This window comes from Danio rerio, chromosome 11, assembly GCF_052040795.2.
Source record: "Danio rerio strain M-AB ecotype USA chromosome 11, GRCz13ab, whole genome shotgun sequence".
In the NCBI taxonomy this organism is placed as follows: domain Eukaryota; kingdom Metazoa; phylum Chordata; class Actinopteri; order Cypriniformes; family Danionidae; genus Danio; species Danio rerio.
The window spans coordinates 43,068,713-43,083,289 of record NC_141031.1 but is presented as its reverse complement, the minus strand read 5'-3'; the positions used below and the strand labels follow the sequence as shown (position 1 = coordinate 43,083,289).

The following is a 14,577-nucleotide window of genomic DNA, read 5'->3' as shown; positions in this document are numbered from 1 at the left end:
ATTAAATAAGATTTTTCAGAAGTCTGCAGACTTTAACCCCATCGCTTAACAATCACAGTGCCTACGGTATGTCTGCGCTGAAGGCTTTACACATTATCACTAAAAATCAATTTCTTGATGCATTAAGCGAATGTGACTATTTTATACCTCAGAACCACACTGTTGAGCTCTATTTGTATGCAGACACCATCCGGCGTTATAACATTAATATGTAGCCAGCGCTGCTTCATAAATCACACGCTGCTGATGATAATCTGCTGCTGATTGGGCAGGTGTAAAGATGAAAGTTGTGAGCGTGTTTGGGTTGGTTTAAGTGTAATGTGGGTGGACTCGCTCTCTCTGTAATCAATCATTCTTACCTGCCCAGCTGAGCTCAAGTCTCTGGAACTGTGTGGCAAATCCGACAGCTTAGATTCGCTTTATCACCACTGAGTTTCCTCACATCATTTCTTTCTCTATTCTTTTATGGTTTAATGTTATGTTTTCCATCACTCAATTCCCTCTGCATTCAGAGCAGACCAAACACACACACAGACAAACTAAATGTAAAATATCAAATGATTTGGAGAATCTGAGTTGTATAAAATAAATTTTATAGGTGATTCAAAGGTTTGTATCATCCACACTAACAGTTCTTCCATCTTTTAATCAAGTATATAAATAATTTTATGAAAACATTATAATATATATAGAAAGTTCTATTAATATAACATATTTTTTTGCTTTTAATGCTTTGTTTTAATGGTTTTATTGATGGTTTAGTATGTATGTTATGCTTTCTCAGCATTTTGCTTTGACTATAAGTCTTATGAGAAATGGGAGAGATATTAATAATGAAGCTGGTTTTGTTATAAGATGAATCAGTTTGTAATAATTTGTTTAATGGACGGATTCAAACTGTTCGCTAATAAAAATAGACTCATTTTGTTACTAAATAAATGTTGATAAATGTTTTTGTTAATAGAATAAATCAAATCACTCAGTCATAAAGACATTCACTTGTTTTATTAAAGAATCAGTGTTTTCAAATAAGCTGCTAAATAAAATGATCCAAATGACTCACTCAAAAAAAGCTACTTGTTTTGTTACTGAATGAATCAGTATTGCTGATTTCACCGGTTGGAGGAATAATTTTAATCACTCTCATAAATGGAGTCACTTATCCATACTGAACAGATCAGTGCTTTTTAATGAATTAGTTGAGCAAATGATTCCAGACTCACCACATTTGTAACAGTTAAATGAGTGATTCAGAAAAAAAATCTCATAAAGTAGCTATTTGTTTTGTTGCTGAAAGAATATTTGTTTTTTTGATCCATTTAGTTAATTTAAGACATTCAGTTATTTTGTTACTGACTGAATCTGTGTTCTTGAACTAATTGGTACAGGGAACGATTCAAATGGGTCACTTGTAAAATAGCCACTTGTTTTGTTACTGAAGGAATTGAATTAAGTTTTTGAACTAATCAGTTAAGTGAATGCTTCAAATTACTCAAAGTTAACATGTTACTGAATGAATCAGTGTTCTTGAAATAATCGGTTAAGTGGATGATTGAAATGACTCAAAGTCAACTTGTTTTGTTACTGAATGAATCAGTGTTCTTGAACTAATTAGTTAAGTGCAAGATTTAAATGACTCAAAGTCAACTTGTTACTGAATGAATCGGTGCTCTTGAACTAATCGGTTAAGTAGATCAATCAAATGACTCAAAGCCAACTTGTTTTGTTACTGAATGAATCAGTGATCTTGAACTAATCAGTTAAGTGGATGATTTAAATGACTCAAAGTCAACTTGTTACTGAATGAATCAGTAATCTTAAACTAATTGGTTAAGTAAATGATTCAAGTCACTCAAAGCCAACTTGTTTTGTTACTGAATGAATCAGTGTTCTTGAACTGATCGGTTATGTGGATGATTTAAATGACTCAAAGTCAACTTGTTACTGAATGAATCAGTAATCTTAAACTAATTGGTTAAGTAAATGATTCAAGTCACTCAAAGCCAACTTGTTTTGTTACTGAATGAATCAGTGATCTTGAACTAATCGGTTAAGTAGATGATTCAAATGACTCAAAGCCAACTTGTTTCGTTACTGAATGAATCAGTGTTCTTGAACTAATCGGTTAAGTAGATGATTCAAATGACTCAAAGCCAACTTGTTTCGTTACTGAATGAATCAGTGTTCTTGAACTAATCGGTTAAGTGGATGATTCAAATGACTCAAAGCCAACTTGTTTTGTTACTGAATGAATCAGTGATCTTGAACTAATCGGTTAAGTGGATGATTGAAATGACTCAAAGCCAACTTGTTTTGTTACTGAATGAATCAGTGATCTTGAACTAATTGGTTAAGTGGATGATTCAAATGACTCAAAGCCAACTTGTTTTGTTACTGAATGAATCAGTGATCTTGAACTAATCGGTTAAGTGGATGATTCAAATGACTCAAAGCCAACTTGTTTTGTTACTGAATGAATCAGTGATCCTGAACTAATCGGTTAAGTGGATGATTCAAATGACTCAAAGCCAACTTGTTTTGTTACTGAATGAATCAGTGTTCTTGAACTAATCGGTTAAGTGGATGATTCAAGTGACTCAAAGTTAACGTGTTTTGTCACTGACTGAATCAGCGTTCTTGAACTAATCAGTTAAGTGGATGATTCAAATAAATCTATCCATGAATTTTGAAATATTTTTTTAACTTAGTTTTTAAGAATTACTTATCAGTCATTTAAAAAAACAAACGTGCTTAACAAATGATTCAAATTATGTGAAAAGACAACAGAAATCTACTGAAAGAGACACCGCAAAATCCCCATGAACAGTTTTCTCAAAAACAGTGAGCCCCAATGCTGTTGGACTGTTAAATGAGAACTCTTGAAAGGACTAAAAGCAAACTTTTTAGAAAACAAACACAATATTTACTTTATATATGAATTGTTTCTCACTTAAAGTCTCCGGAGTCAGATTTAGCCCACTTCTGAAGGCAGTCGTGTCCCCAAAGTGCAAACCAGCACACACTCACGCTTGCTTTTCTATCATGGTGTGGATTTTCCATTGATTGTTTTTATACTGCGCTAATAATATTCTCTATCCCCTGATCCTAAAACGAACCCTTTGCATTTTTATATTTCCATGAAGACATTATTTAGTATGTTTATTAAGTCAATTCCTCATGGGCGCTGTTCGCTGCTCCACACGGTGTCGATGATTTCAGCATTTACTATTCTTTAGGGGACATTTGGTCTCAACAATGTAGGCAAGATCTGACACACACTCTCGCACACACAAACAAACACTCTAATCTTATACACATGGTATCGCCTGCATGACTGCTCATTTCACCAGCCAATTTGACGAGTCACAGTAAATAGCATTGTTTCACATAAACCCGGTCCCGGATGGAAATGCAAAAATATGCAAAAAAAATTATACAGTCTATTAAGGCAGACTTCATTTTTCCCAATAGAGTATACAAATAAACAATGAAATCATGTTTACTCAATAAATTCTTTCGTGCACAACAAAAAACTGATCGGATAACTTGAATAACTTAATGCCATCTGAAATTGTGCTCAGAGAACGCATCTTTTTTCATTCAAAAGTACTATTTTTCAGTCCCACTTTATATTAAGTGTCCTTAACTACTATGTACTTACATCGAAAAATAAATACAATGTACTTACTGTGTTTATAATGTATTTGAGAACACTTGTGGTGCTTTTGAGTTGGGATAGAGGTTGGGTTATGGACAGGTTTGGTGGCATGGGTAGGTTTAAGGTTGGGTTAAGGTGTAAGGGATGGTAAACAGTGTATTTACAAATGTAATTACAAAAGTTAATTACAGATGTAATTACATACAGGTATTTAATCAAGCATAAGTACACAGAAAATACATGTATTTACACAATAAGTACATTGTAACAAACTATTAATTCCTGTGCAAGTACATATTAGTTAAGGCCACTTAATATAAAGTGGGACCTATTTTTCTATTGTTTTCTATGTAAACGTGCTTGACAGATGTGAGGGACTGTAAGTGAATGATTTAAATGACTCGCTAAAGAAAGTCACTTGTTTTTTTACTGATGTTTTTAAATGAAATGGTTGTAGGAGTTATTTAAATCTCACTAATAAAGACACCAGCCTGTTTTGTTACTAAATAAATATTGTTTTCAGAGAATTTGATTGAGGGAATGATTCAAATGACTCGCTCGTAAAAACATACTTTTTTTTCTGTCACTGAATGAATCAGTGTTTTTGAATGAATTGATGAATGGAAAGATTCAAATCTGTTAATCATATAAATGTTCTCTTGTTTTTTTTTTTACTAAATAAACCAGTGTTTGGAACAAATTGACTGAGCGAATGATTAAAACAAATCACTTGTATAAAAAAAACACCACTAGGGGTCATTCACACAGAATGCATTTTTCAGTTTTAAAGTAGACCGAATCAGGACCAAGGTTAATATAGTTAACGAAAACGAATGAAAAAACGAAAACTAACATTTAAAATAATTGTTGTTAACTAAAATAAAAATAAAAACTAGAGTTAAAAAAAAAAAAAACTGAAACTGTATTGTGTTCATACAAACTGAAACTAGCTAAAATTATAGCAGAAACCTCCTTCGTTTTCATCTTTGTAAATGTATTTAATACATAATCTTACTTTAGGACTTTTAGAAGGAAATCTATTTATTCCGCACTGCAGGTGTTTGACCGTACGGGACCTCAGAGTCTGTAGTCCTGCAGCCATTGGCCGGATCGTGCTGGTTCTCCTCGAGTCATCCTTACTGTTGCTCCCGCAACAAAAACAGCGAGTGAACATGACAGCAGCACGGTGACAGCATTGAATACAGGCACTTTAAACTATTGCTTTAACACATTTGTGCCCAATAATGGGTTTTATTTCTGTATCGCTATTGTGAACAAATCTTTTTAACCGGATCTTGTAAGTGATCCGGTTGAACTAGTTCACCAAATCGAACTGAATCATTTGAAAAAATTCACGACTCCTGTAAGCACTTATCCACAAACTACTTACTTTTTAACAAGCCTAATACCCCCTCTCTGACTCTAAATAATCCAGTATATCTCTTATTCAGTTATTAGAACAGTAACGTTACTTGAGATCAATTTGAGAAGCGGTGAACCGATAATACTGCGCATGCGTGATTCAGTGAACCGAACACAAACAGTACATGACAGCCTGCTCTGACTGAACTAAACTTGAACAACTGAACCGTGGTTACACAGAGGGCTTAAATGAGAGGATTTGGAGAAAAAGCGTAAGTTTATTTCATCACAGAAAATCGTAATGGGATTTAAATAAGTGAATCATGCTTCAGTTGGGTGGCAAACATTTACTGTAAGATATTGTTCAGATCATGTTGATGTTTTATCTGACGTAAATTGCTATTGCTGACTACAGAATTTTGCCATGTTGAGTACAAACATCCACATATATTAAATATCTGAACTTCACATCGCTGCTGTGTATCTAACCTCAGAAGCAGCCTTGCACACATATTGTACGTAAGGCTGCTGTTGTGGGCTGCTGTATTTGAGTTTGAGTTAGTGTTCTTGTGTCTTCTGAAAACAGGTTTCAAAAATGTATGGTTGAGTTTTTATTATAATGTTTATTCTGTTAATTTTGAATCTTGGACCCAACAAATATCCTTTTTAGAAAAAAAAAAAAAAACTAAAACTAATACTGAAATTAATAAAAACTAAACCAAAACTAAATAATTTCAAAATAAAGAAACTAATAAAAACTAGTAAATCTGCCACTAAAAACTAATTAAAACTAACTGAATTTGAAAACAAAAAGTCAAAACAAAATAGAAACTAAAACTAATGAAAAATCCAAAACTGTTATAACCTTGATCAGGACCAGGGCAGGACAAGCTGGAGCACGTACTCTGGTCCTCCGGGATCGGCAGGTTGGGGAAATTAGAAATTAAATCAAAACAAACCATTACAATTGGCTTAAGATTGGCAATGAAAATCTGGAAATTGCAACCAGCAGCACCAGGGAAGTTTAAAAAAGAAAAAAAAGTAGACCGAATCAGAAGAACTCAGAGGCAAAGCTGCAAGCTTCTGTTTACAGTAGCAGGTTGTCACGATTTTTTTTATGTGAACAGTTTTATGTGATGTCAAAAAGGTGAAGGTTGAGCTTTTCAAAAGCCATTACTGATTGTTTCCTCACATGTTTTTACACACAAAGATGCATTCTTTGTAAATGGCATGTCAGCCGTTTTAAAACACCTGAGCCAAAGTCTGGCATTAAAATAAACTGACTGTGTTCCCAAAAATCATGCATATGAACAGAAGATGACATAACAGCATCTGAAGAACAACTAATTTATTAAGTACACTGCAAAAAAAGGCTTTTCTTTTTTATGTTTCTAGTCCAAATAGCTGAATAATCTTAAACCAATAAGCATTTTCTAGACAAGCAAAACATATTGTCAACATATTGATTTAAGAAATAATATACCTAGTCAGTTTTTCCTTAAAACTAGCAAAATAATCTGCCAATGGGGTAAGCAAAATGATCTTGCTTTTCCTTTGGACATACGATTATTTTATGTACTTCATTGGCAAATTCTTTACCTTGGTTTATGGAAAAACACTTAGTTTAAGCACATTTATTCTTAAAACAAGACAATATGTTTAGCTTGTCTAGACAATGCTTCTTAATTTAAGTATATTTAGATATTTGGATTAGAAATAAGACAAAAAATAAGCAAGAAACGCATTTTTCGCAGTGTAGTAATAAACAAAGCTACAACGGTTTCCCCAGTTCCATTTCATTTCAGTTCTATTGTTGACGAGTTGTGCAATTCTATTAAGAAGTGATGACATTTTTCTTTTGAAAAACATAGGAAAGACAAAACTAAGCTGCAAATTGTTTATCATATCCCGATTTTCCATACAAGTTAAATTGGTAACTTTGCATGGAAGCATGGCTAGTGATTGGCCGTGCAGCATCAGCGGTCTGACGGCCAGCTGGAGACTGTGTAGATGATGTGGCTGAGAAATGAAAGCTTGCACATCTCCGCTGATGATGCTTGCGGTGCAAAAAAAAACCCCTCACGTCCCGCTAGCTTATAGTTTCTGTCAGTCTCCAGACAACTCTTGGGTAGTTTTCACTGGTCTCGGAGAGATTCACATCGATTTTAGCTTCTAAGTGAATGCTCAAAAAGAACTGTGTAGTTCACTTAGAAAATGCCCCTTAATGCCGCATCTTGTCTATCTGTGACGTGATTACATGCACACAAACGCAACATCTAGTGCTTGATTAAATCTCTACCAGCTTATAAGCTCTGACATACATGCTTATGACTCTCAATTACCACTGTTCAATTGCAGCAAGCCAACATCTGGTAACAAAAGCTGTTTTTAGGAAAATCTTTAGTTAGTTCTGGATCGGAAGCATCATTTAGAGTGGAGAAACTGAACTCTTACCTGAAGCAGCCAGTAGCAGCGGCGGTGAAATGTGGGGATGATGGAGGAGTGGACATAGCAGCCGTACAGACACTGAAATAAAACACAGAGCACACCGTCAGGTAAACATTACAGAAATAAATCACCCAAACGTTGGAAAAGTTAAATCGAAAAAGAAGTTATTGTAGAATTCAGAAACCACATGTTGTTAGTGACACCGATGGCCATTAAGTGAACTGCAGTCAGAGATTCATTGCTTTTGACAGGAGAAAGAATTTCAGAAAGCTTCTGATCTTAGTAATATAGATGTTTGTACAGCTTAACCACTTGAACTCTGCTGCTATTTGGGGATTTCCGCCTGGATTATGCCTACCCAAATTTAAAAGCTTCCCAAATGCACATGCAGAGGTGTAAATGCAAAAATGTGGTATCATTTTAAAGAAAACCCTTTGAATTTTCATAAAACACTATTGAAAGTGTTTAAAATAACTGTATATGTCGTCTGTGTTATAATAAAGACCTAAAAAAAGAGGCGCTTTTTGTATTTTTTTTATAAACTCAAATTTGAAAGTGTACCTTTTAGGTTCTGTGTGGTCTAGCGTGCTGTAATTAATTTTGGTGGTTCCTGCACATGTTTGTAATCATAGGAAAAAAAGAAAAAGGTCTCTACCATAATCTATGCAAAAGTTATTGCATTCCAATGATGAGAGGTGCTGTACAAGCCACAGGGATTGATCCTTGTTTACATATTTCACTATTCTTTTGTTTGATTAAACATAATTCACTGTGTTTGGACCACGTCAGACATATAAAAGGATTACTTATGCACATCACCTCAAAAACAGAGGAGAATGGCCCTGAAGCGCACAGCATAAGATAAAAGATGGCAGCTGTCTGTGCTATCTGGGGCTGCTTATTGATCATAAATGTATTGTTTACATTTCTGCGCCATGAAACACCACAATTCATTCAACAACTGTTTGATATGTGAATATAATTCAGTAAAAAGAATGCTAGAACTGTATGAGCACCGGCAAGAGCTTTCATTTGAGCTATAACTTGTACATGTGTCATATAAAAAAAAAAATATGAAAATGAACCAATGTAAAATACCTAGCTCGGGTATCCAAAATACTGTGTATTTAAATGTAAATAACTTTTATACAGTAGAATAAAAACCAAAGTGATGCATATGTCCATAAAATATAGATTCTACACTTTCAAACGAAACCACTTACGGGGGTCTGGTGCAACGCTAGCCCTTTAAATCTGAAAGCGAAAGTCGATGACGTCACAGACCCGGTACCAGGTCCGCAGAGTTTAAGTTAATAATGAGGTCTGTAAAACTACGTAGTTATGATGTTATAATAAGGTAAATATCTGAGATTACAGATTATATAGATTTGGCAATATGGGTTTGAACTGAACTTTTCTTTTGCATGACATGTTGACCTTACAGTACAGTACAGGGTTCGGTCCCTACACACCACTACCAGTGTGCAGCATCCACTTGGATGATGTGATGGCAGCCACAGGACAATGGCGCCAGTGCGCTCACCACCCACCACCTCTTAGAGGAGTGGAGAGACAGTGATAAAGTCAGTTCGGTGCATGGGGATGATTGGGGGGCCATGATGGAGGGAATTTGCCCAGGACACCGGGATTACACCCCTACTCTTTACGAGAAGTGTCACAGGATTTTTAATGACCACAGAGAGTCAGGACAGTTTACTTTTCATCCAAAAGACGGTGCTCACTGACAGTATAGTGTCTCCTTCACTATACTGGGACTCACACAGACTGCAGGTTGAGTGCCCCCTGCTGGCCTCTCTAACACCACTTCCAACAGCAGTCTAGAGTTCCCATGTGGCAATTTGTAAAATAAAATGATGTCCCAAACAAAAATAATCTAGGATATATTAACAAATAAATAAACAAATATATACAATGCGGGCACCTGGGTGCTATATGTCGACGCACTAACCACTAAGCTGTTGGCGCCAACTGATCTTTTAATCCTGGATGCTTTGGGCACGTCCTGTCTTGTGGAGATAATTCTACGCCTTACTATGGAGACATGTTAATATGCGGCTGTCAATCAATTTGGTGGGCGGGGAAACCTCACTCCTATGTCCTGTTGTGGGGGGCCTCAAAATGGGAGGGATTTGGATCCTATTTTAACATCAGAAAATTTAAAAAAGAGACCTATTGGCTTTATATCACTCGAATATGACTGTGAAGACTTTATTCCTACATACAGTTCTGTCCAAACAGCTCACAAAAGATGACCCTTTAATAAAGTATCAAAGCTAGAATGAAATACACACACATTTCCAGAAAGTCAGGGCACTTTCGTTTTATGCGTTTTGTTTTAAATAAAATTTTCAAAACCTCCGTACTTCCAGTTAAATCTTGATTTTAAGGGGTTAAAACAATCAATTCCGCAACACAAACTTAAAACTATGAAACCAAACTACCAATCGCAGCTTTGCACTTCCACAAAACTGATCAATGAATGTTGTAAATCCTAATATTACACAAACACTCATATATATTACAATTCTCTTTCTTCCTCACTCTTCCTGTCACATAAAAACACAAACACATACACACACACAATCCCTCCTTGTATGATTCTCTTTATAACCAGATAAAAATATCCAGCAGGATGTGTTCTTCAGACATTCTCTTGTGGGTGTGTGTGTGTGTGTGTGTGTGTAACTGGTGTCCTTCATATCGGGTCAATAACAGGAGGACTGTAAGTCTATTTACAGCACTGGATTACGAGACCTGTCTCAGATCTCATTGTACATTTGGCTGGCTGAATTTTACAGGAATGAAGCACACACACACACACATGCACGCAAGCACGCACACACGAAAGCACACTATTAAGTATGCAGTAAATCTGTGACAGTAAAGCTACAAGCAGCTAATAATGTAACGTTGTTAAATTTACAGTCCAGCAAATATTTCTAAATTGTCTGAGTTATGAAACAAGCTATATGACCAGATAATTAAATTTGTGGCCACATTTTTGGCAGTTAAATAATCTAAATAACGTAAAAGCAGTATTTTAACCCTATAAAAAAGTTTCATACCTTTAAAAATAAAACTTAAATACAAATTATTACATACAGCGGAGAAAATAAGTACTGTTTTCCTGGGAATAATAGTTCTTGACATGAGATTAAAGCAGATTTTAGTAAAAACCCAAAAAATACAAACATGAAAATAAAGCAAAACACAAAATCTGATTGTTTTTACGTGAAATAACACTGAAATGACACAAAGAGAAAGTGCTGAACTGCTGAAACGTATTTAATTCTTTATATAAAAGCCTTTTTTAATGACCGCCGGTTAAAGACGCCTCTTATATGGAGAATGAAGTCACACAAGTTTTTCACAGGCTTCAACAGAGTGTAAAAATCTTGATAGTTCTGTTGATCTCAGCTATCAAATCTGAGCTTTATTTTGTATTTTTTTTTTTATTGAATTCAGGTCAGGTGATTGGTCAGGCCATTCTACAGCTTGATTTTCTTTCTCTGAAAGCATTTGAGAGTTTCCTTGGCTGTGTTTTGGATCATTGTCTTGCTGAAATGTCCACCCTAGTTTAATTTTCATCCTCCTGCTAATGTAGATGTTGGACTGAAGCAGCTGATATTCATTTATACTGATGAAGGGCAGAGGATTGCTGAAGAACTATAGTGAGAGATTTCAGCTGCTGTCTGGGCTTTCACTGCCTTTTTAAAATTCCCTTTTTTCATGTGTTCAATATTTTTTCTTTGTGCCATTTAATTTTATTACACATAACTTCACTTGTTAACTAATCAGATTTGTTTTGTTTGCCTATATGGATTTCTTTGGTTGTTATCAACATCCAGTGAAAATTTCAAGTCAACAGCATCTTTAGAAATAAAGAGAAAAATGGTGGCATGTTTAATAGTTATTTCCCTCGCTATATTACTTTTTTGCTAAATGATATTACCTTGGTACCTAAACATTGGTATCATCTTTGTGTCCAAAAATGAATATAAACATGTTTGTAAATGTCACCCTTTTATTGTTATTTCATACAATTTACATTTTATTTTTTTGTTTGGAGTTAATATCATCAGTTGTTTACATTACAAAACATTTTTTACCCAAGAACATAACTATAAATCTCAAATACAAAGAAACTGAGAATTTTCAAAAAGTGAGTGATCATGAACTCATTATCTTTTAAAAGTGATGTTGACTTTACTTAAAAAAATAAGTAAACCTGTTGTAACTTGAAAGTTACGTTGACTTTATAATTATTCACATAGATAATTTACATAAAAATGTTAAGGTAACAGTTTTACTGACTTTTAAGTAAAGTCAACTAATCACTCTTTTTTCACAGTGAGGTCAGGATTATTCAATATTCTTTTTTTTCCCAACACATTTCTAAACATATTTACTAACTAATTTCCTTTATCTTTGCCATAATGACTAGTTGTAATGACCTAGGTTGACAATGGAGGTGAGGACCCAAGCATCCATGGTCAGGACAGGGAGCAAAACAATGTAAACAATAAAACAAACAAAGAAAAAAGACACTTAGAATTGCTCACTTACAGCTAACAAGATTCAGCAACGTGGTGTATGTTGTGTTTATAGACTGATTAGTCCTGAACAGCTTCGGCTGTAACTGTGCAATCAAGGGGATATGGAACTGGTGTGTGAGTGCAAAGAATGATGGGATTTATAGTTCAGTTCAGTGGCAGATGAATAGTTGAGTGAATGATAGGGAGTGTTCACCAGCAGCCTACAAGGGAAACACTGCTGGTGATCGTATAACACTAGTATTCAGCTTAAAGTGCAATTTAACTAGGTTAATTATGATAACTAGGCAAGTCATTGTATAACAAAAAAAAAAAAAAAAAAAAAAAAATATATATATATATATATATATATATATATATATATATATATATATATATATATATATATAATTTGCCTAAAGAGGCTAATAATTTTGACCTTAAAATGGTTTTAAAAATTAAAACTGCTTTTATTCTAGCGGAAATAAAACAAATAAAACTTTCTCCAGAAGAAAAAAATATTAACGGAAATACTGTGAAAATGTCCTTGCTCATCATTTGGGAAATATAGGAGGGTTAATGATTTTAGCCAAAAATTCGTAAAGTAAACACAATCATTTCTTAAAGAAAAATGATCCAAAACAACACTGGACGTCCACCGGTTTCTGAAGAAAAAAATAAAATGAGAAATCAATGTCAATGCGATTATTTTACTAATAAAAACAGAGTTTCAAAGATTTTTTTCTTATGTTTCCCTCTTTGCATGTGGAGAAAAGTGTTTGGCTCTTGACATCTGAAGTACAGTACAGTACAGTGCACCGTGTGTGTGTCGTCATATCTCCGTCAGCGCATCAGCGGTGTTTGTTTTCAGTGGGAGTTTAATGTGGAGGTGTTTGGTAACAGTAAGATTGGGAGATGACGGCGTCACAGGGCATTATTTGCCGTCTGGGACTCAGACAGATGCCAGAGGGCCACACACTGAGCAATTAAAGCCTAATTACATTCACACGATTAGATCAGCGCCACCGTCGTGTCTGAGATGCGCTCCCACACACACACACACACACACACACACACACACACACACACACACACACACACACAGACACCAAGGTGCCTTTCAGAGGGGTGTATCAGCACTGAATTGGATGCTAATATCTAAATATCTCCACAGGGGAAATGTGAGTCTTTTGCTGGTGTGATTCTGCCATACACTGTTTCTCGGGACACTGATATGTTGTTTTCATAAGATAAGACAATGATCCCCAGAGAGACATCCTGCTGCTCAGTTTGTGCATTTTTCAAGTGCTCTACACAGTTCTACTCTGCTATTATTAAGATTGCAATATAAATTTTTCTTGATTTTTTGCATTGGAATTTTAATTGTAGTTGTTTTAATATTATCTGTTGTCATTTTTAATTATAAATTATGAGTTGAAATTAGTTGTTTAATTTTTTAAAAATATTATATATATATATATATATATATATATATATATATATATATATATATATATATATATTAGGGATGTAACGGTATCAGAATTTCACGGTACGGTAATACCTCGGTATGAATGTCACGGTACGGTATTTATTGAATCATTTACAGGAAAAAACAAAACTTATGAAAATACTCCAAAAAAGTGCCAAAAGTGTCAATGACATACAAATTAGCCATCTATCTGTAAGCTTTGAAACAGGAACTTCAATTTTAATAACAAAAAATTATTAAACCATGTAAAAACAATAAAGTTTCAATTTAGTATTGTTGAAAACTCATCACATTCAACATTTAATCACACTCAGCCCATCTACACAGATGAGAGCTCTGCTAGTCGGACTTCTCATCAAGCATCTCCTGCTGGATCTAATCTGACTATATTTATTAAACGGGATATTTCATTTATCTTGTTGTCTTTATCTAACGACATATTCCCTGACTTTGGTCATTGGAATCTATTACTTGTTCTCAGGTAACGTGTTTTGGCTGAGTGCAAAGATAAGTTAATGATTAATGTAACCACGTACATTCTGTATATTGACTGATCGCTTGCCTTTATTTCCTATAATGTATAAACTTATTGTATGTTATACTTTTAAAATGGCCATTATCGATTCTTAAAACTGATATTCAGCAAAAGAGAGGCTGTGTTTCGTATTTTCACTGAAATTGAAAGGAGGCAGTTGTTATCAGCTCCGTTTTGTTATAAATATCCACAGTGAAGATGACGCTCATCTTATGCAGCACGACGCCTCAACATGTCTGTTGTCTAAGTTGCTAATATTAAAATGAAAATAGGCAGTTCCTTAAATCATGTTTACATTTTATTGTTGATAAAGTGAAACAACGAAGCCAGGGTGATGTGAATGAAGTTATAAAGTACATTGTTCCCTTTGAAGATTTACCCGTGTCCTCGGTATAGTCTGCTTTTCCATATCAAACTGAGAAGAAGAGATGCAGCCTTGATCAAACTTGCGAAGTCTGAACTTACAAGGAGAGGATGCAGGACTGGACTGTGCGTGTTAGGCTACTTAATATTCAGGAAAAGCCCCAAT

The 14,577-nt window shown here is 34.6% G+C and overlaps 1 protein-coding gene across 50 annotated transcripts in view; it reads right to left on the bottom strand.

Annotated features, from left to right (window-relative positions):
• The window catches only part of camta1b (calmodulin binding transcription activator 1b), a 698,990-nt gene that overhangs the window by 107,267 nt on the left and 577,146 nt on the right, over positions 1-14,577 (bottom strand). For 49 of the 50 annotated variants that reach the window (XM_087274121.1, XM_087274128.1, XM_087274115.1 and 46 more), the window contains one exon: positions 7,475-7,546. In XM_087274121.1, coding sequence (XP_087130247.1) covers positions 7,475-7,546 — 72 coding nt within the window. Of the gene's footprint in view, positions 1-5,885; positions 7,547-14,577 lie in introns of all 50 variants that reach the window. The other variant, XM_087274137.1, reaches the window with a different exon arrangement.